The sequence below is a fragment of the Falco rusticolus genome, chromosome W (assembly GCF_015220075.1).
Source record: "Falco rusticolus isolate bFalRus1 chromosome W, bFalRus1.pri, whole genome shotgun sequence".
In the NCBI taxonomy this organism is placed as follows: Eukaryota; Metazoa; Chordata; class Aves; order Falconiformes; family Falconidae; genus Falco; species Falco rusticolus.
In genome coordinates, this window is record NC_051209.1 from 1,345,194 (window position 1) to 1,372,902 (window position 27,709).

At 49.4% G+C, this 27,709-nt stretch overlaps 1 protein-coding gene across 2 annotated transcripts; it reads right to left on the minus strand.

Moving 5' to 3' along the window:
* Window positions 1-923: 923 nt before the first annotated feature.
* On the minus strand, window positions 924-27,704 carry LOC119140894 (mothers against decapentaplegic homolog 7-like). 2 transcript variants are annotated; one of them, XM_037372561.1, is made up of 5 exons: window positions 27,587-27,704; window positions 26,091-27,408; window positions 25,499-25,552; window positions 21,212-21,283; window positions 924-2,502 (listed from the first exon to the last, which is right to left on the minus strand). In XM_037372561.1, exons 2-5 carry the CDS (start codon window positions 26,572-26,574, stop codon window positions 1,964-1,966), a joined length of 1,149 nt encoding a protein of 382 aa, XP_037228458.1. In that variant the 5' UTR covers window positions 26,575-27,408; window positions 27,587-27,704; the 3' UTR covers window positions 924-1,963. The 2 variants fall into 2 exon arrangements, with proteins under 2 accessions (XP_037228458.1, XP_037228457.1); XM_037372560.1 differs by having other exon boundaries at window positions 21,212-21,286.
* Between the last annotated feature and the right edge of the window lie 5 nt (window positions 27,705-27,709).

Genomic DNA, 27,709 nt, shown 5'->3' on the forward strand with positions numbered 1-27,709 from the left:
GCAGAGGACATGTGCAAGCAGGACACAGTAGAGCAGCGAACGCCTGAAGGCAGGTCAGCAGGGCCAAGGGAAAAATAAACTTTTATTTCCAGAGGCATGGGAGATGAGAGGGGCAGGAAACAGTTGAGGAAAACCCACCAAGGACTGGCTTTCCCCTTTTTCTCCTCAAATTGTCCTCCTCTCCTGGTGGCACGGGCCATCTGTATCCCACCACAGAGAAGTTTGGCCTCCCCATGCCATTTCAGGGCCAGCAACAAATGGGAGCTGGGTCCCTAGCATGGGGGTTCTTTCATGTTGGAATAATGATGAGAAACAGGAACAGTAACCAAAATAACCTCAGATCTTGCACCCACCACATGCAACCTGCCCGGATGCAGCCAGCCCCACCAGACTTGAGCTGGTTGGGTGCATCTGAGCCAGGGAGCCCAGAGCCACATGCACCGAACCAGCCCAATGGAGCCCAAAGCTCAGTGACCCTGTCTGGGTGCTACCCATGCCGGAGAGGTCCCACATGGGGCTGGGGTGGGTGCCCCCACTGTCCACCCCATGCGGTACCCACTTTGAGCATCTCTCTTGCCTGTCTCATCCTCCTCACTAAAAAAGCCACTCGGTACAGCCTGGGATCAAGTGTACATTTTTATTTTTTTAATGGAACATAAAGTCCTTTAGAAAAAACATTCATCTGGATGATAACACCCATAGAAAAAAACACCAATCTCGTGTTCTTTTTTTTTTTTTAATTTGGCATTTGTTATTTGCATTTATATTAAAGCAAAGTGCATCTTTCTTATTTTTCTCTCATTTATACACATTGCACAATACATAAATAATGATGCTTATAAAACATCTTTATATTTACAAGTAATAATATATATATATATATATATAACATAAAATACATTTTTTCTTTAATAAATCTCAGGGTTTTTTTAAGGAGTCCTTTTTTTGTGTGTGAGTGTGTTTTATTTCCAAAGCACTACAATGCTAAAGTTCCAATGAGAATGCTGTCTTGTTCATTTAAACCTTTATATTTAGAAAAATAGCTTATGTTAAGGTCTAAACATGCTCATTGAGCTAAAAACAGTGTAAAAGTATCATACTCGTGTATGAATTCAAGAAATGAAAGCACAACTGAATTTCCAGATAGGATGGTACCAGCATAACCTGAGCTAAGCAGGTTACAACAGACCAACTATCGTGAACACTTTTTCTTTTGTTTTCCCATTTGTTTTTCATTTATTTTGTTGGTTTTGTTTTGTTTTGGGGTTTTTTTTAGGCTTAGGCTTCTGTCGCTTTGCATCTCAGCTCAAATTATAAAGCATGGGCCATGCACGAGGTTTCTCCACTGTTGTTTTCTCCCCTTGCATCAATCCATGACCACGGGGAAAAAAAAGGCAAAAAAAAAAGCAGTGGAAGGATGAGCACAGTGACAAGACGTGAACTCAGCAGCAAGAAAAATAAAATAAAAATTGTAAGGGTGGGTAAAGACCTGGTTGGGAAGGTTTTGCACCATCCTTCGGTGGCAACGTGGGGTTAGCACCGCTGGGGAAGGGTGTCTCGGTGTCACCAGGGATAGCTGGTGGCGAGGGGAAGGTGGTGCATAAAAAAAAAATACAGGGATCTTGTTTTATCCAAGAGAAGGAGCTGTAAATGGCTTCCAAATCCATCGATCGCATAGGATAATCCTTTCAGAGGCATGAAATAATTATCCTACACAATCCATCCCCCTGCACCCTTCTCTCATCCTTCTGAGTTATTGGTCATTCACACTTTGAAAAAATAGAGAGATCTATCAAAATACCCAAGGTAAAAAAAATCTTTCCATAAGCTATTTCACAAAACAGGGGGGAGGAAAAAAAAACAAACAAAACAAAACCAAAAAAGTTTGCATGAAAAGCAAGCACTCAGAAGGAAATAATAGCAGCAAAGTAGTATAAATGTCATGAGTCCACTCTGTCTTGAGTCATCTGTTATTAAAAATAACCTCCAACCAGCACGGGCAACTGCTGATAAACTGTCTAGTGTAGCACTGGCCCCAGCCTTTCACAAAGCTGATCTGAACAGTAAATCCAGTCCATGGCTGCTGCATGAACTCATGGTCGTTGGGTCTCTGCAAGCTGTACGCCTTCTCGTAGTCAAAAGCCTTGATGGAAAAACCTGGGAACACTTTGTGAACCAGCAACATCCTGGAGTCGGGGTTGTCCAGTGTGGCCGACTTGATGAAGATGGGGTAACTGCTGCGGTTGTACACCCACACGCCATCCACCTCCTTGGTGAGCTGGATGCCATAGCCGATCTTGCTGCGGACCTTCTGCACCAGTTGGCTTTTGTTGTCCGAGTTGAGCTGTCCGAGGCAGAAACCATTCCCCTGAGGTAGATCATAGAAGATATCCAGGGAGGGCTCTTGGACAGAGTACAGCCGACCCACGCGCGTCTTCTCTTCCCAGTATGCCACCACGCACCAGTGTGACTGATCCCCCGGCTCCTGAAGAACTTGAGAATCTACAGAACAGGAGAAAAAAACAGGAGAAACTGAGCACTGGGGCAGGTAATACGACCTAAAAGCGACACAATGCTGGCAGGTCCTTGCAAACTCATGTCTTCATGATGCTCTCCATGCACACAGTGGTGCCCCCAGGGCATCCACTGCTTCCAAAAGCCATGTCTTAAAGCCACCGGTAAGATCATTTCAGTTGACACAGGTCTGGGGGATTCCCGTGCTGCTCCACTGCCTAGCTCTGGCTGGAGTTATGGGTCCTGAATCACCAGGTCCACTTTCAGAAGTGGCTTGAGACCCATCAGCAGCACCCGCAGTGCAGCCATCCCACACCCAAACCATCACTAGGACCACCACCAGTGCCAACAGGAGAGATGAGATGCTCCAGCTGCATCCTAAGACCAAACAACCTAAACCCCCTTACTTTCACCCACCAGATGATGGATCCATTTCCATAAATATCTACTGTGCACAGATGATGAAAAAAAATGAAGTGCTGCTAAGAAAAGCACATTGAAGGTCACCCCAGGGGACCAGAGGGGACAAGGACTTGCCTGCTCCAGTTCACGGGGCTTTTCCATAGGCAGAGCCTGGGTGATGAAAAGGATGAAGACGTTGGATGAAGCCCTGATGATGGCAGGGTGAGGACCAGAAAAGTCATGCTTGTTAACAAAAATGGCCTAACAAATCTCAAAAAACAACCAGAAATGTGTTCCTGCAGCCCTTCTTTCAACTCCCTTGCCCATAGCTACCCCGTGCAAGCAATGAAGATACGACGCAGGAGGAAAAAGCAAGGGGGAGGGGGCCTGAGAAATGTGAAAAGGTCCCTTTGCCTGATGGAGGATCCCTAGCAGTCCAGCACTGCTCAGCGGGCCTTGGTAGGCATGTTAAAACCTGGGAACTATTCATCTCTCTAATTGTATAAAAAAAAATAATAAAATAATAAAAATAAAAGTCAAGCTGGGAATGCAAGTTAGCTACCAAAATAATCCCCTGCACCATGGAAGCAGCTATGGGAGCAGAGATTGTGGGTAACCCAGCAACCCAAAGCTCTCTGCATCACTTCAGCAGCCCCCCAACCCCCCCGTCATCACGAGCAATGGCAGCAGCACGCTAGCTGCCCTGTTTTCTATATATTTTTGCTATTAATAAGCCTATTCCCCAGCACAGGCATCTTGTTCCTGCCTCTTGAGCTGTGCTTCAAGCCCTGCACTGTGCTTTAAAAAAAAAATAACAACCAAAAAAAACCAGCCCAGCCACACACTTTTAATTTCCTCATTTCTATGCCAGTGAGGAAAATATTTCTCCAGTTGCTGGAGGCAGCAGCTACTAAAAATGGGCCTGACTGTGTACACCCTGCAATAGGGGACCTCTGATGCCAGGTGAAACTGGGGGGGGGGGGGGGGGGGGGGGGGGGGGGCTGGGCGGGGTGTCCCCGGGACAGCATCCATTTAAGTGTGCTCTCATCTGTCCTTCCACCTCTCCTTTTCAGTGCCTCCTAAGACTTTTGTTGCGACTAACTTTATACCCCACTAGAACCTGGCACTGCGGCAAGGGACTGAGAGGGACAGAGTGGGTGGCTTGGGGTGCCCCCCACCCAAGGGTGCACCCAGTGGGGCAACAAACACCCCCAGGATGGCATTTCCCCACCCACCCAAGTGACAGAAGAATTTGGGGGAGATACTCCTGGATCCAGGGGGATGATGCCCCTGGATCCATCCCCATCCTGACCACACATTGCCCTCCCACCACCACATCCTCCCCGCCGCCTGCCTGCCAGTGATGCTCAGAACTGCTTGGGTTTTGTTTTACAGCAGTTGAGGGAATTTTGGAGCAACAGCCATTGAACCCCGCCAAAATTCCTACCGGTTTTTACTTATTTGAACATAAAAGCATCCCTTTCAGGAGGAGGGGGGGCAAAAAAAAGACTTTTTCACCTGATATTTGTGCTTGAATTAGTGAAGACCACTTAACAAGTAGCTCGTTGCTGCTTCCAAAGAGTTATTTAATTGACAGCGCATTAAAAAAACCAAAACAAAACCACAAAAAAATCCTGTCTTGGCTATGAATGAACAGACCTTTATGGAGGGTTGGAAGTTCATGAATGAATCCCACTAGGTTTTTCAATGACATGGGGTGACCAGACCTCAAGGACAAGTCTTAGGTAATCCAGGATACTTTTTTTTTTTTTTTTAAGGAGCCAATGCCAGCACACAGTATAAATATGCTAGAGCCACTTCTGTTTGCGGGCTTCGGCTGTTGACTGGATGTCTAGTTAAAAAGCCATGAGAATATAAGGGTTGAGCTCGGATAAACAGGATCAGGCCTCCCTGCCAGCCGCCACCAGCGCCGCTTTTCACGGTTGTTGGGACCCCAGCAGAGCCTCCCTGCTCCCATCCACCTTCCTGATGCTGGCATCCGCCAGGAAAAGGGGTGGGAAAAGCCTGTGGCATCACTGGGGCAGCAGAGACAGGAGAGGAGGTTGCAGAAGAGGAGGAAAAAATGATGTAGAGATGCTTCCTGCAGTGACGGACATTTTTTCCCCAAAAGACTTTTTTTGGTGGCAATGACCACGGATCTGAGCAAATGAAGCAAATTGATGGATTTTGCCCCAAAACACCCCACTGGGTTCATCCCATTGAGCCTGGGGTCATGTCAGGGACCCACCACCCAGCTCCCACCGCCACCTGCTGCAAACTCACACAAAACCCCAGATCCTGGGAAATCCACAGCCACATTGCCCTCAGCATGTCCTCATGTGCAACAGCCCAGAAATGGTTGAGAAATGCTTGAGGATTCTTGTTTTAAGTTAAAAGCATCATTTTTATGAGCTCCTTGGAGCAAACACATCTCTTTCTAAAAGCCTGGAAAACTCCCAGCAAACTGGGACTGTTCCCATATTCCAGCAAACAATGATAATGTTTAATGCTATAAACATCTGCACTATTATTTCGTTATTAAGCATCCCTCCACAATTTGCTGATACCACTGGTTTATTATTATTATTATAGCCTGCCTAGAGGCTCTGTCAGGCTCCCCCCAGAGCACTGTGCAAGCTTATTGTTCAAAAAAATACATATATATATATATATATATATATATATATATAAAAATAACTGAAAATAAAGCAAGTCTGCCCTCAGAAATTTAGATAATTAGTTGTATTGATCACTCATAGTGGGGTCTATGGACAACACCCGTCCAAAGCAGAGCACATTTCTGCATGGAGGGGAGATATCAAGGCAATAACTTGGTACCCCAAAAATCCTTGGGGTAATATTTTTTGGAAATTTGGTGATGGTTCATCACCAGTGATGCCCCAACACAACCACGTTATTCAGTATCACGCTCCCACTGGAAAACTGATTTTTTTCCTTTTTTTTTACACCCTCCTGAATTTTCCTGAGGAGCTGCCCTGACTTTTACTGGCACATCCTTTGGTGAGGAAGGAGTGTCCTCTGCAAAAGCATCATCCCTGCTACTTCCCAACACGCCAGCCGGCGTGAGAGGCTGTGAGGTTTCCCAGCACCTGCCTCAACCCTCGCAAACAGCAAGTCCTGCCCAAAATTGCTCAGTAAGAGGCCACAGCTGGGATTTTTCCAGCTTCGGATGCACACATGTGGTCTCGGGGCATCATCCTGCTCCAGGGAGGGATGTTGCAGAAAATGCTACATCCATACAGAAATCCTGGGGGATGCAACGATGGAGTAATAACCCCCAAAAATTAAAAACTGCTGAAAGCACAGAGATCCGGATGAAGGTGAGTATGGGAGATTCACACCATGGAAACACTCAAATTCATCAGGAATGGCCCCATGCTTTGCTCTCCCAAGCTGTAGCAGGAGGACTCACATCTCACATCGCTTGGAAGTGGCAGAAAATTCCTGGTGTGGCTTTTCTCCTCTACATGGGAATGCTTTTAAGACGATGAAACCATGTCGTCTTTACTTTTTCTTTCCAAGCTCTGGTAGTTTTATTAGGAGTTTGGGAAGAAAAAGTTCTTTTTTCATTCAGGAAGAACCAAAACATTTCAGCCAAACTGAATTTTTTTTAAAATAATAAAATAAAGAAATCCAATGCAGCTCCTGGCTGGCTTTCAGATCCCGCCTTTGTCCCAGTGCCATGTTCATGAACATAGAGGGGAGGTGTTTTGACATAGCTAAAGGTTTTCCTGCAATCAACCGACCTCTAAAGAAAACAGCAAGTTTCGCACTTGACTCTTTACTTGATCAGATGGACTACTCCCATCTGATCAAGTCAAGAGCTATCCTAAATAGTCACTGATATCTATTAAGTAATAACAACTTGTCGCTGAAAATGGGAATACAACTGCGTTCCCGATTAGGTTTTTAAATGCCTGTAATTGGACCTTTCCTCAGTGATTTTACAATGAGACACAAATTCAATTAGCCAACCATACAAGTGTTTCAAACTATGTGTTTATACTTTTTTTAATATATGTATTTATAGGTGTGGGGTTTTTTTAAGAGCAGCTTTGACCCAAAGCATCTTCTCATGCTCTTCCTAAACTACTCCCTGTCTCACCCTCTCCTCTCCCTCATTCTTCTGTGATCCCTGGCACTGGGCATCAACCCTGACACAATACTCACCATGGCATCACCTACCCTGAACTGCTAACAAAAGCCTCCTCGTTTCCATAGAATCATTGGTTTGGGTCAGAAGGGACCTTTAAAGGGCACCTAGTTCGACCCTCTGCCATGGGCAGGCTGCTCAGGTTTTGTGGTACCCTCACCTGGGTCACCTGTGGGGTTGACACTGCACGCATGACCTATTACCCAACAGATAAATTCATATAGATGTCCACCATGAAATCACAGCCCCACGAGACTGGTCTTATGGACCTTTCCTAGGAAGTCCAGGACCCAGATGTGAGCTCCTGGGGCAGCAAGGAGACCTGGAGGGATGGGGAGATCCCTGCCTAGCTTCCCGGGAGGCAGCCTTCTGCTGGAAAACAAGCGACATGGGCACCACCGATGAGCAGGATGAACCTACGGTCCTTCCTCCTTTATCTGCCAGCACACGTGGAGGGCATCTGCGCTTAAAAAAACCAAAATTGACTGGACTGGTGTCAGCACAACGTGTCATCTGTCTGGGGCCAAGGCTGAGACCAAGCTCAGCGTGTCTCGCGCCGGGTAATCTCTCTTGGCTGACCTTAAGTGGCATTTGTGAGCCAGAGACAGAGCCATGTCCTCCATCTTCTTCTGCTTGTTGAGATAGAGACACAAACCCCGGAGCTTTTTATGGGTTTTGATATTTTTCTTGAGGGTGCTCAGGGCAGCTTGGGGCACTCCAGTTGCAGTTTTGCCCCTCGTTGTTACTGGCAAGTGCTGTTTTTGCAGGGTCCCAAGAAAAACACACCCTGACCTCTCACTCCAGAAGCGAACAGGCATTATATCAAGGTGAGGAGAACACCGGGCATGACGTGCAACCACACAGCTCATCAAAGCAAAGAAAAATGGGCACCAAAAAGGGAAATTTTACTTCCTTTCTAGTCTCTCAGGCAATTTGCAGGCTACTTGGGCGGGGGAACAAACGAGGGAAAAAAAAAAACCCAAGAAAAATCCTTCAAAACCAGATTTCCAGGTATGCTTTGCAAAAGCAAAGAAAAAAAAATCCAAATTAAAGGATATATCCTGCTGCAGAAAAGGGTCTTTGTGCCTTTAACAGCATTTGTGGGCAGCCTGGAGACACCACACACGGAAATGTTTGCCCCCAACCTTTTATATCTCCCTGCACACAAGGGCTAGACAGCTTCAGCTTCCTCACCACCACCCCACCACCCCGCCCCCTGCTTTTGATGGCTGGGATTATTTCTGAAAGGCTAATTTAGAGGATGGTCATGTGTTAAGCTCCTGTTGTTTGCAGAGAAAATAAACCCTTACCTACTGCAGGGATGCCACCACCCACGGTGGCCTGTGGGGTCCCTCCACCACGCCAACGCAAGAGCCCCCAAAGAGCTGGGACAGTTGGTGGCATCAACACATACATAGGGAGCCCTTAATCTGTGGATTATTGACACGATAGACCATAATGTCTCTTTAGGAGCCATTACAGCCCATCGAGTCAGTAGGCACTTATGGAGTCCTTAATCCGCGGATTGACAGGCTAGACCATAAATTTGTGTCTATGTCTAATTAGGCAGCTCTTATTACTCAACATATACAGTAGTCATGCAGGCTAAAGAGCCTTAAAATTGTTTCTTTAATTTATTAACAAGTTGTCCACCCAATCATTTAAGTGGCTCCTTGCTCCTAGCAAAGTCAGTCAACCTTGCACGGAAATACCTGAGTTTCTTCAGTTTGCTGAAGTTTGCTCAGTGCTGGCATCCAGGCACCGAGATGTTGCCAACAGATTGCGAGTCTGATGGGGACAGAGGAAAAAAAATTGGCAGAAGCCATCGGGGGAAGCAGTCTGGGATTTCCTGGTATTTATAACTAGGGCTTTGGTTCAGACTCATGTTAGCGGTGACCTATGAGCTAGGGTTTGCTCTGCTCGGTCCCCTGGTGACCCAACCAAGAACTTCCACCACCTTCACCATGGCTGGGAAACCCTCTTGTGAAACCAGGACAAAAACGAGGCTGTGTTAGACAGTGAGTAGAGATGACTGATCCCTGAGGACATCCCCTAAAGTTCCCACCCCAGCTTGGTGGTGCCTTGAGTCAACCTTCTCCCAAGCTAGAACCTAGCCCTGACCTTTGAGGGTTAATTCAGGGATGGGACACAAAAAGAAGAAAAACATCCCAGAAAGAGTCCCTGGCAAGCCTGTTGTTGCAACAGTACGGCAAATGCCAAGGCTGGCCCAGGAGGGATGTCCAAGCTGGAAAAATATAGGGTGATCAACATGAACATTTGAAGGAAGCCCAGCTCCCTGATGTCCCCCGCATCAAAAGACGGTGAAGAAAGAACCCAAGTGAAACTGCTGAGTTCACTGAGTCCACTAAACCAGAAATTTGATTCATAAACATCCTATTAGTCACCACTACTGTCTAATTATGGTGATTAATCAATTACCATGGCTAAAAACTATGCAAGAAGAACCTTTTTTTGTGCACATACTCTTTAAGAGCCAAGCAAGGCTCAGCTCCAGGGAGCGGGGTGGGCAGGACTTACGCAGGCATACACCAAAAATGCCTGTCTGCCTGTCTCCAGCGGTTAGAGAGGAGCCAGCTGACTCCAGTTTCCTCCGTACCAGGCTTCGGGCCTCATCAGCCATGCAAATTATAGAGTACCGTGCTGTCTGAAGGCCGAATTTCGACTCAGCTCAGAGAAAAGCCTTAGAGGAAGGGTGGGGATGAAGAAACCAGCCAAATCCATTCATAATATTTACAGCAAATGGGCCTCTTTGCTGTTGTTTAGTATACAGTCAGTCTAATTATTTTTGAAGTTTTAATTTAAAGAACCTTCTTTGTCTGTCTCTCCTTCTGCACCCCTCAAAGGTGTGGGAAAACTTTTCCCTTGTTTCAAAAAAGCAGTAGGACGGGAATCCCTTCCCCGAGCTCCAAGCCAGCGGTGGGGCAGGACGAAGGGATGCTTCCAAGAGGGGAGACCCTTCCAGAGGGGTGCTGCCAGCATCAGTGGGGTTTTTAAGACCCCCGGGCCACCCGGATAGGCATGAAGCACGCAGATCCATGTGGGGAAAACCCAGAAATCCTATTTTTGCTGCATGTGTCCCCATTGCTGTTCTGTGCCAGTGAGGAGGAATGGCTGGCTCAGGAGGTATTGGAAGATGTTCCACAGCCCCGTGCACCCTCCGAACTCCTCCCTTGCCTTGACAGCACACCAGAATAATCACATTTTAATTACTATCAGCCAAGAAGTTCCTCTGGAAAACGCAGGAAGCCCAAGCCAGCGTTCAGCAGATGCTGCCACACGACCACCAAGTGACTCAGGGTTGGTACCAACCCCAGCTCCTGGAGATAAGCCAACACCTCCGTGCTTCAGCCTCAGCAGCTACCAAGACACACCTTTTCTCCACCCATACCCAACCCAGATCTCAACCAGAAACCTTCTGAGAAGGAGAAACCAGCACACAAAAGGCTCCTGACTTAGAAAAATGCAAATCAGACCTGAGGATGAGCTTGCCAAAATATGTCTCCTGGATTGGGTTGCGCTGGAAGTTCCTGTGACAGCATCCTGCCCGTCACCTTTCCAGTGCAGGGATAAATCACCGATGCAGATGCCAAAGCCACCAGAGGCCACCAGGCCATGCCGCCCTGGGGTCACAGTCCCCCTCAGCACAACCACCAAGCTCCGTCTTAGAGGATGAAGACCTTTAAACGCATTTGCAATCAAAAAATAAACCTCCGCTGCGGTAAGGCAGGGAGGTTACCTGGTACCCAGCGATGTCTGGGGGAGGGCAGGGATATGGCCCCCAGGAAAGCTGCAGCTCTCCACTGACAACATGTAGCTATGTGGGTTACATGTTAAAAACCTTGTAAAGACCTTAATAAAAACTGAATCAGAGCAGTCTAGGATTTCCAAATGGATACCTAATACACAGATGTATGTGAGGATTTTTTTCCTCCCCCTAACTGTACTCCACACGCACACAAGGCATTGCTACCGCTCTCGTTTCAATACTGAAAAAAAGCCTCTCGCCACAGCACACTGACCTAGAATTCTTCCCAAAGACTGAAAACAGATGTAAATATATCTTTCCCCCACTGAAAAAAAAAAAACCACCTCCCCCAGCTCCCTTTCCCAGAGCAGAATCCCTCGCAGGGATGTAAACCCATGGAAAAAACAGGGTTGGAACAAAAGTCCTTTTCACACTCGTCGTGCCCCACTCCGTAACAATTATGAAAACTGTTTAGCTGGGCTGGCATTTGGAGCATTTACTGCATTCCTGCCAATAAATTCCAGTCCCAGATCCGATGGAAGAGGCTCCTCCCCTCCCCTTTCCCCTTCCTCCCTTGCCTTCATTCCTCCTGGCTTTCTTTACAACCTAATACCCTGTCGAAGCGGGCCAGGGCCTACTTAGGGGGAAAAAAAACCACCCAGCACCAGACTAGAGACAGCATGCAGACTGAAAAAGTTAATCATTACTTCTGTCTGCCTTCATAATCTAATCACGCCTATTCCTAAGAGCAGGCATCAAATGCTGGGCGCAGGCAGGGTCAGGCAGGGTCGCCGCCCAGGGACAGCCCAACAGCCACAGCATCAGCCCCTGCTCAGGTAGGGGGGCAAGCAAGGGATGGACAAGCAAGGGATGGACAGACAGACAGATGGCATTTGGATGGAGTTCACAAGCCTGGCCACGGACACACCCCTCCCCTTGCCTCTCACTTTGCTCTGGATTAATAATGCTTAGCAATTATAGAGAATATTACATTCATTAAGTAATTAACCCTCCTGGCGCTCTGGCAGAGTTGGCACCCCCCTTCCGCAGACAGAGGCCAGCAGAGGTTTGCCCCGGGCTATAAAACGGGGCAGGTCGGCAGCACCCAGAATAAATAAAAAAAAAAAAAAACAGAAAAAAAATCACACAACAAAAAGCTCCTTGTGCTCATCCCACCCTGCTGTGGGTGGCAGAGCCCTATCCCAGGCAGGGACTGCACCACAGCCAGGCTGGCATCACTGAGATGCAACAGCGGGGGCAAAGCCCAGGGATTTGGGCATCACCGAGATGCAGCAGCATCCTCCTGAGAGCCAGCAGCATCCTCCCATGGGGGCAAAGCCCAAGGGATTTGGAGTTCAGCACTTGTGCTCGGCAAACCCAACACCACACCGGCTGCTCCAGAAAATAACCTTGGTGCAACATCTCAGGTGTGTCAAGGCTTCATGCTTGACACCCAGGATACATTTTCCATGCTCAGCTGTGACAAACAGGAAAATTATGGGCCTCTGCGTATGAAGATTTATGGGTTTGTTCCTTATAATGAGCTAAAAAGTCTCAGCCCAGCTTCCAAAGAAAATGAATTCATCAGTTCAAACGCAGTGATGTAACTTCAGGCTCCCAACTCCTTTTCCAAATAAAATTCCTGTTATTTGATTCCTGCTCAAAGGATGATTTTATGAAGTTATTTACTCCATGTACTCTGCCAGGGAAGATGCTGCTGGAGCCCAGCCACTGCACAGCACCCCATCTCACCATTTAATTTCTCACCTATTTTGCTATTTTCCCTGCTTTTCTACTCAAAACCTCACCTTGTACACCCATGTGCACACAATAACTCCTCCAGTATTATTTTGCATCACCCACCATGGATGGGGCTCTCCCTCGGTGGCAATGCCCAGCGATTTTTAGCACCTATAAATTCATTCCATCGGTTTCTATTACCGAAAATCACTGGATCCAGAGCCAACATCACTGGATGTAAAAGCAAAGGATGGCTGCACTCCCACCACCTTCCCAACACCTGAGTTTCTGCAATGCAAAGCCAGCTCTTATTGACACAGTTTTGGCGGCTCTACAAACAAAATGTAGTCAACCTATATATATATATAAATCATATATATATAATATATATTCGATATATTATTAATATATTTAATATATTCAACCTGCATATATTATGATTATGTATAATGTATTCTTTAAATATTGAATATATCCTATATATTATATATAATTAGACATATAATACATTCAATATGTATATCCAACCTATATATATATATATGTATAGGTTAAATTGATTTTGTTGCATTGTTTTTGTTGATTATGTTGTCCACAGCCTCGCTTATTTCATACAGTTATAGGTACATACTTTCAACAACGCTTAACAGCCCAAGCGATTCTGAGTTACTCATCTAGTGGCCTTTCCACCCACACAGGTATTCAGGGAAAAGCTGGGAAAGCCCATGGGAGCCAGACTTCACCCCAAAGATAGCTTGCCAAAACCCAGCACCCCACCAGGTGTCTTACTTCATCCCTGTGGGAGGATGAGGAGGAACCGCAGAGTCGGGTATGCACCATCACACATGGAGTAGCTAGTATCACCAAAAGCATCACCGGGACCTCCTGTAACCACCCCACACTGAGCATTTTACTTCATCTCAAGGGAGGATGAGGAAGGGCCACAGAGCCAGGTATCCGCCCATCACACATGGAGAAGCATCACCAGGACCTTCTGCAACCACCCCACTGGGCATCTTACTTCACCCCCAAGGGAGGATGAGGAAGGCTGACAGAGCTAGTTACCTGCTGTCACACATGAAGAAACATCACCAAAAGTATCAGAGCAGGACCTCCTGCAATCACCCCACCAGGCATCTTACTTCATCCCCAAGGGAGGATGAGGAAGAACCACAAAGCTACGTACCCACCATCACACATGGAGGAGCATCACCAAAAGCATCAGCAGGACCTCCTGCAACCACCCCACTGGGCATCTTACTTCATCCCCGAGGGAGGATGAGGAAGGCCTGCAGAGCCGGGTACACACCATCGCATATGGAGGAGCATCATTGAGAACATCACCAGGACCTCCTGCAACCCCCCCCCGCGGTGCTTTGGCATTGCCAGCACAGCCCAACCAGGGAGCTGAAGCCAGGAGGTTCCTGACATGGTGAGGTTAAAAGGGTAGAGAAGGGCTGAGCCAGCTCTTACAGGGTGTTGGGTTGGGGTTTTTTCCCCTTGCAAGTTAAAACCAAGATAATGACACTGGGTGGGGACCAATTTGAAGGGCTGAGCAGCCAAACCAAAATCAGTCTCCCGGCCAAGAGCTTCCTAGGCCTCACAGCTTGGGGAAGGAAGCTGAGAAGAGGCATGAAAAAAAAACCATATTCCTCAGGAAGCTCAAGCATCGTGCTCAAGCAAAGGTGACCCTGCTAGTCAAATATTTTTCAACATAATAAAAATAAAATCAAGTGCTGGAGCAGCCTCCCTCGGAAAAGCGGGGCCCATGGGATGGTGGGGTGGGTTTTTTTCCTCCTTTTTTTCTCCTTTTCTTTCTCCTCCTCCTCCAGCACTTTCTTTCCTTTCACTAATAACTATGTTTTCTTGGTTGTTTTTTTTCTTGGCTCTTTCCTCATAAAAGACTGATGTAATTTCCTGTCTTGTCCCAATGTTTCCTGTTAATTAACAGGGTGAAAGTTATCATCATGCATTTAAATGGCTACCCAAAAGAGGGGAGGGAGGGGGGGAAATAAACAAGGGAAAAAAAAAAAGAAAATAAAAAAGAAAGGGGGCAGAAGGGCTGTCTGTAAGCAAACACCATGTCACATCCTCAACAGCACAAAAATTCCTGGAAAAAGCTTTTTGGACCTGACAACTTCAGCCCATAGGTGAAACATCCCCCCCCCCCCAAGGGTGGCTCCCGCAGCAGATCTGTGCAGAGGGGATGCGAGCCCCCACCCTTCCCTAGATGGGGATGGAAAATCCCTGCAATGCTTGCCCAGAAACGCTCTTTTCTTACATAGGAAAAGAAAAAGAAAAAAGAAAGAAAAAATAGAAGGAAAAGAAAAAGAAGAACAGAAAAAAGAAAAAAGGAAAAAGATTAAATAAATTTTAAAAACCAAGATAAAATAAACTGCAGAGAAAGCAGCCAGCAACACCCAAAATGCTGCTGTTATTAAAAGTAGTTAAAAAATTTTAAAAAAACCACAAAAACAAATAAACAAAAACCCCAACCAAACAAAAAAAACCCCCACAACCAAACCAAGGGGCTAATCCAAAGCCAGTGGGCAGAAATCCTGTGAGACACAGAGCTCCTTCCCTGCCTGACCTCAGCCCCACGCAGGATCAGGCCACTGCTTCTCCATGCCCTCCTGTTCCTCAACAGCAGCCATGACGCAGCCTGTACCCCGGTGGCACGGGAGCCAAGCTGGCAGCCTCGACATGCTGGCTGGGGGTGAAAAAGCAATTTAGGCAAAAAGTGAGGGTGGTTAGCACAGAGACCATGCCTCAGCAGTTAACAGTATCTCAGCGCTGAAAATAAACTGGAAAGGAAGCTCCTTTGTGACAGTAGGCAGGCGGCCAGGCTGCAGCGTGGGTCATTCAAGCCGGCTGGGGACGGCAGTGGGGCTGGCACCCACCCACCACCCAGCCCATCACCCTCCTAAAGCCCCCGGGAAGGGCTGGGGGGAGGGTGTCTGTACACCTCAGTTTTCCCTCTGGACCCTAAAACGGGGTGTACCTCATTTTCACCCAGCATCAAGGTTTATCGGCTTGGCTGCCGTGGTTAGAAATAGGCATCTCCCCATGCTGGTGGCAGGGAAATGCATGTGGTTAATGCATAATAAAACTGGTTTGTCTAGTGTAAGTGATACCCGCTAGCAGACAGCAGAGATGGAAACGATGCAGCCCGCATCCCTGCCAGCCTGGGGCTGCTCCTCTACGAGTGTTTTTGTCCCATCCAGTTTTAAATGTCCCCAACGATCAGTTGCCGGTGCTCATCGGGACATCTTTGGTGAGCAGGTGGTTTGAATTGACACCTCACTTCCAAAATTCACCTTTTTGTCCTCGTTCCTCCCTAAACAGCATCAGGTTGCAGGATAAAATCCCAGTGGTCCCCGTCATGAAGGACTCGCTGGTGGTGGGGTCTTCTTCTGCATCTTATTGTCAGCTGCTCTCTCAAGGCACTGTTGGGTTGGGAAAATCCATCAGCGCCCAGAAAAATGGATTTAATGGAACTGTACAGGGATGGATTGAAGCACCCAGTATTTACTTGGGGGAGCACCTCTGCCATTTTTTTTTAAAAAGCCATCCTAGAAGAGTATTGAGGAAAGGATAAAGGATCAAAAGGTTCTAGAGCACTTAAAAAGTCATTATTAAATGGGTCCTATTTGCTTGGGGGGGATTTTAATTGGCTAAGAGGAGTTGGAAGGAGGATGCCCCCAGCATCCCCACAACAGCACGGGGTCTATCCCGGCTGTATCCCTGGTGGGGGGCACCCACAAGGCAAGATCCCCCTTATAAATAATAAAAAAAACCCAAAACACGAGGCTGAAGGAGCGGGTGGCCAAGCCAAGAGCCCTGGGGTCCGTGCCAAACACCGGCTTCCTCCTCCCCGCCAGTTCCCTCCTCCCTGCCAACCACAGTCAGATGATGTTCCAGGCGAGCTGGGAGGCTCCTAGTCTGGCAGGCAGCCTGCTTTGCTCCAAAGGCTCCAGTGCTGTCATCTTGGTGTTAACCCCTGATAACCTTGTCCTTTCCAGAACAAGGACAGGACAGGGTGGGGGGTGGTGTGTGTTGCATCCCCAACGAGGCTGGGAAGGAAAGAGTGCAATGTCCTGTGATGCTCAAAGCAAATAAAAAAAATATTAAAAGGACGCATGCTCAAAAATAAACCAAGAATAAGTGACTTACTTAAAAAAAAAAATAATTCCCAAGCAATTATTTATCCCTGGGACAAATATACGATCCCAGTTCCACAGGAAGATGTCTCAATTTCAGATTATAATAGAACGCCAATTTGTAAATAAAGGCATTTCACAGGAGGTTATAAACTCTGTACTAGAGGGAGGTGGAAGGAGGGGGGAATGGGAAAACACAGGCAGGAGTCTGCCAGAGTAACCACGCGGGATCCTGTTTACATGGCAGGGGCAAGGCGGGGGCGATGGGGAGCCACTTTGGGGGGTGAATAGCTCCAATTTTGGACAAGATGATTCTTCCCCAGCGAGCAGATACCAGCAGGGATCAGAGGCATAGTGAAACATTCCTGGCCTGCCTGCGACTGCAGAATGAAATGTCATTCACCCAAGCGGTCCCTGAAATCAGGCAAGGTCCCACCGCCGGGAGAGCCAGAGCAGGCAGCGATGCTGATGCTTCTCCAGCCTCCAGAGGTCTTTTCCCGTCTTTTTGGTGCAAAGGAGTTGGGAGGGAGAAACCAAGGCTGCGCTGGCTGCAGAAGAGCCCTGTGGGTCTCCCAGCCTGGAGTCTTGCAGAACCACAGTCCAGCACCCACCAAGCACCATCACTCAACATCCACCTGCTCCAGGAGACCCTGGGGCCATTCCAGTGTCAGGGCAAGTCAACAGGATTGGGCTGAGAGCTGGGAGAACTCTCAGGTTTGGTATTTTATGAACAACCTCTATAAAGTAAAAAGCAGTAGAGGTGGTGAGGACACAAGCCAGCTCATCTTGCTTTCCTTCTGGGATGGCCATCTCTGGGCTTCGCTTCTTGGAGAGCTTTGCTTTGCCAGCAGATCCAGCACTGTTCATCCATCCTGCAGGAGAGCCTCCTTTTCACCCACCATGGGTACCATCAACCAAGAGCCACCAGTGCCACGCCATACAGGGGTCAAGAGGGAGATGTACAAGGCTGGGTGGAGAGCACCCCATGGAGACCCAGCATCAACCAACACGATCCAGCACCATCAGCTCACTTCTACCATCAGAGCAGAGCTTCTCCATGGGTTGTACCAGAAATTCAACTCCCACCGATCAGACGCCACCAGACCATGTGCTGGCCACCTCCAGGCTTTCCAAGAATGGCTTTGCTTGTTTGAAAGAAGAGTCATAACCAAACACATCTGCTGAGAACGAGTCAGCTCAAAATACAGGAAAAAACACCCTCTGACTCCTATTTATGGGAATTATTTTTATCTCCAATGGGGTATTTTTGCTCTCTTCTTTAACCACGCTGAGGACAGAAAGGATCTGGCCTGGCAATACCTGAGCACAATGATGTCGGCAGGAGACAGCGTGAGCGAGGAGCCCTGACCTACCCACAGGGTGACCACCGATTATAAAAATAAAGATGCAAAAAAAAAAAAAAAAAGTCTTATGGCAGTGAGATCCAGCGCCTCGTGGGGAGCAAGGGGTACATCAGCCAGAGAATGGGATGGCTGGGGAAAAGACAGCAGAGGTGGGATGAGAAGACACCTGCATGGTGTGAAGGACTACGCAGTATTGCATTTCTGGGGCAGGCAGAACAGAGAGCGGAGGGAGGGGAAGAGCAGCTCAGATCGGTTATGACAAGGGGGACATGCTCCCCATACAACCCCGCAACTCCCCCTCCCACATCCTCCAGCACCTCTGGTATCCATCCATGAAACTTCAGCCTCCCGGAGGAGACTGCAACCCCGGCAGTGGCTGGCCCCAAGACTCCTCATCATCAAAGGTTCCTCATGGACGCTTGCTTCAATCCCCTTTTTAACACCCCTCTTGCCACCATCCCCAACCCTGCCATGCGGTTTCCCTGCCAGAGTGGCCGTGAACCCCAGGCCGGCCCCATTCCCAAATTCTGGACACTGAGAGCCATCAGCCTCACTGCATCCCGCTCCTCCAGCTCCGAGACATTAGGGCAGGTCCACTGACCGCTGCTACACCAGCACCCACTGCCCATGACTGGTGGCCAAAGCCTACAGTGCTAGAGGAACCCACCACCACCCGTGACATCTTCCTCAGCCTCCTGCTCCAGTTTCCAAATCTACTCAAATTGGGGTGGTTGGTTTGGGGTTGTTTTTGCTTTTCTTAAAGTCTTCCTTTCATCAAGGAGCCACAAATCCAGTGTGTACAGCCCTGGTCCGGAGGGGATGAGGGATGCTGGATTCTCCACCTGGCATCACCAATCCCCATCTGCCCAAAGTCAGAGAAGCCCAAGCCAAAGCGCTGCCATGTACCCTGCCAATAACTCCTTTAAAACCCTCTTCAAATACACTCTTCTGCTAAATAAAGAGAGTGTGTGTGTGTGTGTGCACGCGTGCGTGCGTGTGTGTGTGTGTTAGAAAAAAGAAGGGGAAAGTAAGCTTTGGATGATTGCTGCAAAGTGCGTTTATTTTCCTTTCTCGACTGGGTCTCTGCAGTTGGGAATTTTCAGCACTGCACTTCTGCGCATGGAAAGAAGATACCAGTAAATCAGAGCAAATTCAAAACAAATGCTCTTTCATGTGGAGGCATTCGGCTTTGTTTCAGGGCTTGGGTAGCTAACCGTATCCCTTCATGAGTCAACTCTCCTATCAGCTCCTCATTAAACTAAATGGCTACAATTACATTTGGGGAGGAAAAGAGCGGTTAATGATCGTAAAAGGTTCTGTTTCCAGGCTTTGGGGAGGTGGGGGGAGAACCTTCGATAAAGAAGACCAAAAGAAAAAAATATCCAATCCAATGAAATAATTAAAATATAATAAAATAAGTATAAAAAATGCCTTTTCAGGGGGAAATGTGCTTTCTTTTGGGGAGGGGGCTCTATCAAGGAGCTGGGGGTCCCCTTCCCGCGGCCCTCCGGGAGGTACAAGGAACAAGCCGTGTTATTTCCTGCAGCCCAAGCCCCCACCTCCCGCCTTCCGGAGCGGAGCAGCCAGACGAGATGTTATCAATAGGCTGAACCTTACAGAAAGCCCCCTTTTAAAAGCGAGTACTTCCTCTGCTTATTTCATGTGGTATCCTGTGGAACTGAACTCTCTCCTCCCGTCTCCAACGGGTGCATTTCAGGAGGAAAAAGGAAAAGAAAAAAAAAACACCAACAAACCTAACAACATCCTTATTGTGGTGTTTTGCTTCTTGTCTTTTTTCTTTTTACAGCCTCTTTTTTTTTTCTTCCCTAAAGCTATAGGCTCCAATAGCAAAAAAAAAAAAAAGAAAACCCCAGAAGTCATCTGCATTTAAAAAAAAAAAAATTAAAAAAAATTCAGCAACAAGTTTCTCTGTTCCCTCTCCCCCTCTATTTGATTAATTCTCACCAGGGCCTTTGAACAAACAATATGCTCCCCTCTCAAATAACAGACAGGGTATATATTACACTCAAAGAAAAACAAACAAGGCTCACTTAAAGACATCCACACCAAACGCAATTCCTGGAGAGAGGCAGGGGCAGATGCACGCGCGTGTGTAGCTGCCGCTGACCTATTTCTGAATACCCCAATTTCAGGGCGATGAATAAGTCACAAATCAAGGAGACATCCCCACAAAGGGAAGCACCTTCAAACATCAGTGAGTACATGCAGGTACATGGTTTCAGACACTTTAGTCCTGGAGAGAGAGAGAGCTCAGCCACAGAGCTGGCCGGTCCGGGGCAAGAGATGCAGTGCTGGAGACATCACACCTTGAAAAAGATGATGGGAGTTGGACTAGATGACCTTTAAAGGTCCTTTCCAACCCAAGCCATTCTATGATTCTATGAAAAGCCCAAGAAGGGTGGGGAAACCACCCTCCGAACCCCCATGCAGGCACCTGGAAGCTGAAAGAGATGGAAAACAGGAAAACAAGGGAAATCACAGGATGTCTCAAGTTGGAAGGAACCCATAAGGATCATCCAGTCCAACTCCCTCTCCAACGTCCTCTGCAAAAAATGAGGTCACCTTTCTTCCTCGGGGCACCACAAGCCTCACACATTGGATGCAGGACACTGGTTACCCTACCAGGAGCAAAGCCCGAGCGTGGCTCTTGTCCCAGAGACAAGAGATGCCACCACCACCACCACCAAGCCAAGGAGAACTTGACACCAAATCCTTCCGCAAGGCACGACCACACCTGCTCTGATAATCCATGCATCCAAAGGGGTGGCCAATACTGCTCAGCCTTCCCCAACACACCTCTTCCTGGCTCGGTCCGAAAATTAATGGAGCATAAAGCTGGAATTCAATGGAAATGGGGGCTTTTGGGGATGGAGAACCTCACCGGGGATTTCAACACATCCTCTGCCCAGAGGTACGCGGCTGCCACTGAAACAAAACCCAGTTCCCACTCTGAGCATGCCTTCTCACCAATGCGCATCCCTGAAAATCCCCAGCATTGCTTCACCTTCCATCGGGACCCTCAGTCAATGTGACCCGCGGCCAAAATCAAGGGCAAGAAAAGATGTCTTACCTGAAAGCCCCCCAGGGGCTAGACAATTAGTTCCCCCTGTTTCAGTGGAGGAAGGCACAGAGTCTGGACAATCTGCTGGAGTGGAGGAAAAGAAAAAAAAATAAAAAATATCAGTATATAGGCAGTTCTTTGCAGGCTTCCAGCATCACCATGAGCAGAACACACATTCCAAAGGGTTTAGCAGGAAGCGATTACTAATTGGCCGCGCAGAGATGGTAGTTCATCAAGAAGCATCCACCCTAACCCTAACTTATCGCCTCAATCAAGGCTGCGCACTGCGCTTCATCACCAGCCAACGCTGATTATAGACCAGAGCAAAAATTACAGACTGGCTGCCACCTCTCCGGCCAAGTCACCGGGTAATGAGATCGAGGTTGTCGTTGGTCTGATGTCAGCGAGCTCCCAAAAATGCTTAAATCATGGCTTTATGCACCCAATTTAGTCAACACCTGTAACACACCAAAATGGGAACTGAAAGGGAAAGGTCTCACCGCCGCCCTTCTGCGATGAATGGTCTAAGTTTGCGTTCCCCCACTCAATTTTTGTCACTACCAGCTGCTGGTGGATCTTACACCCCATTGTCACCTCCTGGGACAAGTGGGCAACTGGATCTACTCCTCCATGCCCCACCAAAGGGCAAGGGCAGGGTAAGACCGGCTGCCCCGTTAAGAGGTTTCTCCTGATGTGTGGAGGTGTTGGAGCTCAAGGCCTGGACCTTTCCATCCCAAGCCTGCTCCTCCAGGTGACAACAGTCAGAAGCCAACACTGATCCCCTTGGTCCTACAGGCAAACTCCAGCTTTTCGGTCACTACCACAGGGGGGACAAGCTCAAGGTCAAGCCTGAGAAGATGTGTGAAGTTCATGTAACCTTCTGGTCCTCACCAGGTTCTCAGCAACTTTGGGTTTCATCAGATTTGGGCTCCCTAACGACACCACTTTGCTCACAGCTGATCTCAAAGAAAGGACCACTACCAGGAGAGCCCAGATGGTTTTCTCCCTACTGATAAAGTAATTTCATCCCCAAAATCCCAATGAGAAAGAAATTCCTGTCTGCATAACCTCATTTTATTGGAGTAAAGTAAAACATCGTGGAAACATACAATTATTCCTGGTGGCCACCAGCCCAACCTCACAAGGTGCTGAATAGTTCCTGGAAGCTGCCAAACCTCCAACTCCCCTGAAAGTCCCTACAGGAGGGCATTTGGCTCTGCAGCAACATCTCAGTGGGCTTCCTGCACTCTTCCACTCCAGCACCACCATGACCAGCCACCCAGGAGTACGATGGACACAGCCACTTGCAGCCCCTTGTCCCACTTAACGACGGGTCAAAATAGCTGTGCTTGAATAATTTGGGGGCACTACCATCCATCTCGCTTCCAAGACGGCTGTGAGTGGCAGCTGCTGCAGGGACATTGGGGATGCTGGGCACCCACACACCTCCAGGACTGAAGGGGTAGTCTGGCTCTGCGTGATCCACCATCACCCTGCAAACGTCCCCTGTAAGGAAGAGGGAAAGTCCTCTCCTCGATAAGTGAGCCAGCCAGCCCAGACCTACAGCCTTCCCATGGGCAACCCAGCTGGCAAGTGCCCATCTTTCCACTCTACAGCGAGTGCACAAGTATCAGATCCATCCTACCAATGCACTGACAGGGCACGCCACTGCCTGCAGCAGACCCCCACCTCCCTGTCCATCCCAGCTTGCCTCCAGCCAGCAACACAGCCTGCCTCAGCCTCCATCACCTCCAAAAGAACCCACATAATCCCCATCACAAAGGTTTTAAACTCAAAGAGAGAAGATTCAAACTAGATGGAAGGAAGAAATGTTTTATGCTGAGCGTGGTGAGGCACTGGCACAGGTTGCCCAGAGAGGTGCCCGATGCCCCATCCCTGGCAACATCCAAGGCCAGGTTGGACGGGGCTCTGAGCAGCCTGATCCAGTTGAAGATGTCCCTGCCCATGGCAGGGGGCTGGACTGGAGGGACTTTGAAGGTCCCTTCTGACCCAAACCATTCCATGATGATGATGGCCACTGGCGACTGCTGCCAGAGCCCATACAAGTCTAGGTACTCCTGTCTGTCTGTCCATATGAAGCACTTACAAGACATAACACTAAATGCTTAAAGTATTTTTATTACTGCTATTCCGCCTGATGGAAAAGCAGAACTTTCCTGCTGGATGCGTGTTCCCAGCTCCATCAGCAGATGCAGCTGCCCAAGTCTAAACAGAGGGACCATTCCCACCCAAGGTCCCAACAGAGAAGACGGCTCATGCCAGGTAAAAGGCTTTGCACCTTCCCATCATTATCTACTGTCCTTCTCCCACATGACCAGCCTGCGGCAAGCCATCCTTCACACACGGCTGGGAAACTGCTGCAGGAGATGGCACCGATGCTGGGATGGGAAACCCTCGGTCCCTCCACAGAGGAAACGCAGAGAAACCCTGAGCTTGCAAAATCCACCTGCAACAACAGACTGCCAGGCTCCGCTTGTGCCTGTCACGGCCCCGTTAGTCAGAGTTCAGCTGCCAAATGGATTTTTCTTTTAAAAAGGAAAAAAAAGGAGGACTTTTTGGTGAGTAACCCAGTTGTTTCTATGTTTCCAATGGGCAGCATTAATCACTTCCTATTGGCCAATAGGAATAACTTTTCCTTTCGAAATGGCACATTCATGTTCTGTGGCTTTTCTGTTTACACACATTTTGCTATCTTATGTCAACATTTGCTAATGAATAAATATATCACTCGCTAACTGAAAATGAGGTCCTGGCAGAGGCAGATTGGATGTTTAAACCCTGCTAATAGATTTATCCTAACATCTCCACAGGAACCTGAAGGCAAGCTTTAACCCTTCTCTCCCACAGCTCCAAACCCCTTGGCATCCCACGTCAGGATCACCGGTGCGCAGAGAGAAAGGCAATAAAGGCAGAAATAGAAAGTTCGGAGGGAGCACTGCAGGGACGCAGACAAAACGATGCCAATCCCAGCCAAACCCACAAAACTTTGTGACCCAGCAGACCCTCAGAGCCTATTATGGACCAACCTTTCCACATCCCAGCATGTGATCGGGATGTTGAGCTACTCCTGATATCCCTCTTTCATTCATGAGCCGTTATCTCCTGCTTTTTCATGCTGAGGCAAAATATTTCATGCTTTGCAACCCGATTGTTTGTTAAACAGCTTTGCTTATTTCCACAAGGCACAAAGTATTCATCTTTTTCCCAAGAGCTGGCAGAGGGGAAAAACAAGGAGTCCAGCCTCCGAGGGAGCAGTGGGCAGGATGGGACCCCACAACGGTACCTCATGTGTCCAGAGCAAGTTCAAGTTGGGGGTTTCTTTCAGTCCCCAGAAACTGAAAAGCAGCAATTTTGCAGAAACTGCTCTTTTGCACACACACACCCCAAAAAATAATAATAATAAAATGACCTGACATTGGTCTTCAGAAAGACATCTGCCTTTGCCTCCCCGCACCGCCGCATGCCCCTCCTGCCTGATGCGACCCAGGGACACAACTGCCGAGACCACCACACTCCAGCCAACACTCCAGATCCACTGCTCCTTGGGGAGCCAGAAGCTGCTCCTCCCCGAGCTCCCCCCATTCCCGACTGTCCCCACCTCTCCTCCGCCTTCCAGCCCCATTTCTCTCGCACCCGGCAAGCTCAGTGCCAACCAAGAGTTTATGCAGACAACCGCAAAAGCACCAGTGCCAGCCTCAGATGGGCTTCTCCCCTGGCACCCTGACACTCAATCACAAGCAAAAGGCATGCAGAGCGGTGCTGGAAAAAAAAAAACAAAACTTTTCAACCCCCTTTCCTAAATTTTTTCAACTTGACAAGACGAGATGAGGCTTCTTTAAAAGACTGAAAGATTTCTACCAACTCCATTTGTCAATGGATTCCCAGCCACCAGGGAGATGCTGTGCTGGATTCCCAACCTAAATCCCTCCGAATTCACCCAGGGGTGCGGGAGCAGTGCCATTTACAGCTGGAGCCCATGGTGTTTTCTGGCTTTCCAAGGCGACTCCAGCAGTGCAGGCCTGCACTGCATTGCAATCCCTCCTAGAGTTTCCTGCCAGCGTTTTTAAAATCCCACTTTATGCAGAGGGTGCCTTAGATAAAATGCCACGTTCCTTCTTCCAGGGGTGGCAGGAGGCACAGGAGCCAGCCAGCAGCCCCAAAGCCAAATGCACGGCGGCGTGACAAAGGCAGGGGTCCTTTTCCCTGAGAAAGGGTCTGCTTTCCCCTTTTTTTTTTATCTGTAGCCTGCCTAGAAAAAAAAACACCTCCACTTACCAGTTGGTTTGAGAAAATCCATTGGATATCTGGAGTAGGGTGGAGGGGGAGACTCTGGAATTAGAAAAGTACAGAGAAAATGAAAGCAGAGCCATGAGAAAGGAAAAAAAAAAAAAAAAGGAAAAGAAAAAAGATAGGAACTTATGATAACAGTGGCATTCTTTTAGCAAAACTGTTTGTCTTAGCTCTGGGGGTTGGAGGCAGGGCAGCGAGGCGGTGATTGCCTTGATATTTAGCTGTCAGATAAACAAAAGGGGCCGTCTGGCGCCAGTCTCGCTGCTATCTGCGCTCGGGCTGTCTGCGCGGGGCCTCCCGGCGGGCCGGGGCCGCGCAGCCGGTACCGCCGCGCCGGCGGCCCCGCATCCCGGCACCGCTGGCCGGGGGGGCGCCCCCCGTGAAAAAAAATAGAATATGTATCTACATCTACAGAGCACGGCAATGCAAAGTTTGGGGGGTGGGGGGTTGTTTTGGTTTTTTCCCCCCCGAGGGAAAAAATTTAAAAGTTCAGCGGGCAGCGAGCCGAGTGGGGCTGCGTCCCCCGCACCCATCCATCCCCCGCATCCACCCATACCCCGCGCCCCCCGCGACCTACCTAGCTCGCAGAGCCGGCTGAGGTGGTGCGGGTTGCAGCAGACGAGCTCGGGGTGAGCCTTGCCGTAGGATTCACAGCAACATAACCGCTTCACTTCGGAGCAGTGGCGCAGGTCGGGCCAGCGGAACACCTTGCAGAGCAGCATCGGTAACGGGTACCAGTGCTGCCCCAGCCGGGAGTCGGCTTTGGCGGGGAGGAGCAGGCAGGGGGTCCGCGCCCCGCCGCGGGACTCCACGGCGTGCAGCAAGCCCTCCAGCTGCCGCTCCTTCAGCCGCTTCAGCACGGCGTGGGTCAGCGCCTTCAGTTCCGCCTCCGCGGCCGCCCGGCCGCCGCGGCTCGCCTTGCCCGGGCAGCACCCGCGCCCCCCGCCGCACACATGCGCCCGGGTCTCGGCCGCCGCCGCCGCCTCCTCCTCCTCCTCGCCGCCGGGCGCACGGCTCCGCCAGAGCCGCCGAACGAGCACCGAGCGTTTGGTCCTGAACATGCGGGACGAGAGGAGGGGTCCCCGGCTACAAAACGGGCATGTCGTCCGCCGCGCATGAAGGGGCCGGGAGCCGAGACGCGGCGGCGGCGGGCAGTGGCAGGCGGCGGGCGGCGGGGGGAAGGCGGCGGTGAGGCCGAGGCGGGCTGTGACATGCGCCAGTCTCCGCGCTTGGGGCCGCGGGTCCCGCCGCCTCCCGCGGGGGGCTGCGCCGGCCCGCGCCTCTGCCCGCTGAGAATAAAAAAACTAAAAAATTAAAAGGATTGGGGGAAAAAAAAAGGGGGGGGGAGCCGCCGGTCGCTTTGGCTTTGCCCAAAAAAGAAAAGAAAAATAAAAAGCCCGGCTACAGACTTCGGCGCATCGCGCGGGGGGAGGCGGGCTGAGCGTGCCGGCGCCGCGCCGCCCTGCGCGGCTGCGGAGCGCGGCTGGAGCCGTGGGGAATCCTCGACCTCCCGGGGACCGCAGCTCCCATCAACCCGCCAGCGGTGGGGAGGGGGCGTGGGGGGCGGAGGGGGGGAGAGCCGGGGGTGATGCGAGGCAGGGCAGAATCAAGACAGAAATAAAACAGCAAGGCAAAGCGAGGTCTTATTTAAAAAAAAAAATCTTTAAAAAAATTTTAAAAACCCAAAACACCAACCCTAAGATTTGGACGTCGGAATCGGTTTAAGCATCTGTCACAAAAGAGAAGAACCAGCGCATCCAGAGTGTTGTATCCCTTTCTAAAGCCCAGGTCGTCCTGATGCGGGATTTGGGGTGGTTTGGTTTCGGTTGGTTTTTTTTTTCCTCCTTCCCAAAGGTTTTAATCCACACACACACAGAGGAGTCTTGATCCGGCTGCTAGAAAAGAAAGAAAGAATAAAAATAAAAAATAAAAAAAGTGGGGCTGTGTCCCCTCCTTCCCCAGCAGCGTGGTGCTGGCGGCGGGGGCGAGCAGGGCTGCCCGCCCCCCGCTCCGCGCCCCTCCGCGCCGCTGTCAGCCGCCGCCTCTCCCACTGCGGCTCCCGGCGATGCTTACATGGGTGCGGGGGCAGCCTGCCGGCGACTCTCTCCGTGCTGCCGGCGCGTCTGCTTCGGTGTTTTTTTGGTTTTGTTTTGGGTTTTTTTTCCCTCCTCTCTCCTCCTTCCTGCCTTCCTTCCC

Excerpts from the sequence above, each read along its gene's own strand:
- LOC119140894 (XM_037372560.1), bottom strand. The coding sequence starts at position 26,574 with ATGTTCAGGACCAAACGCTCGGTGCTCGTTCGGCGGCTCTGGCGGAGC. Across the intron at positions 25,553-26,090 it reads CAGCCGGCTCTGCGAGCTAG|AGTCTCCCCCTCCACCCTAC; the intron begins GTAGGTCGCGGG and ends TTCTAATTCCAG. Across the intron at positions 2,503-21,211 it reads AGCCCCTGGGGGGCTTTCAG|ATTCTCAAGTTCTTCAGGAG; the intron begins GTAAGACATCTT and ends CCTGTTCTGTAG.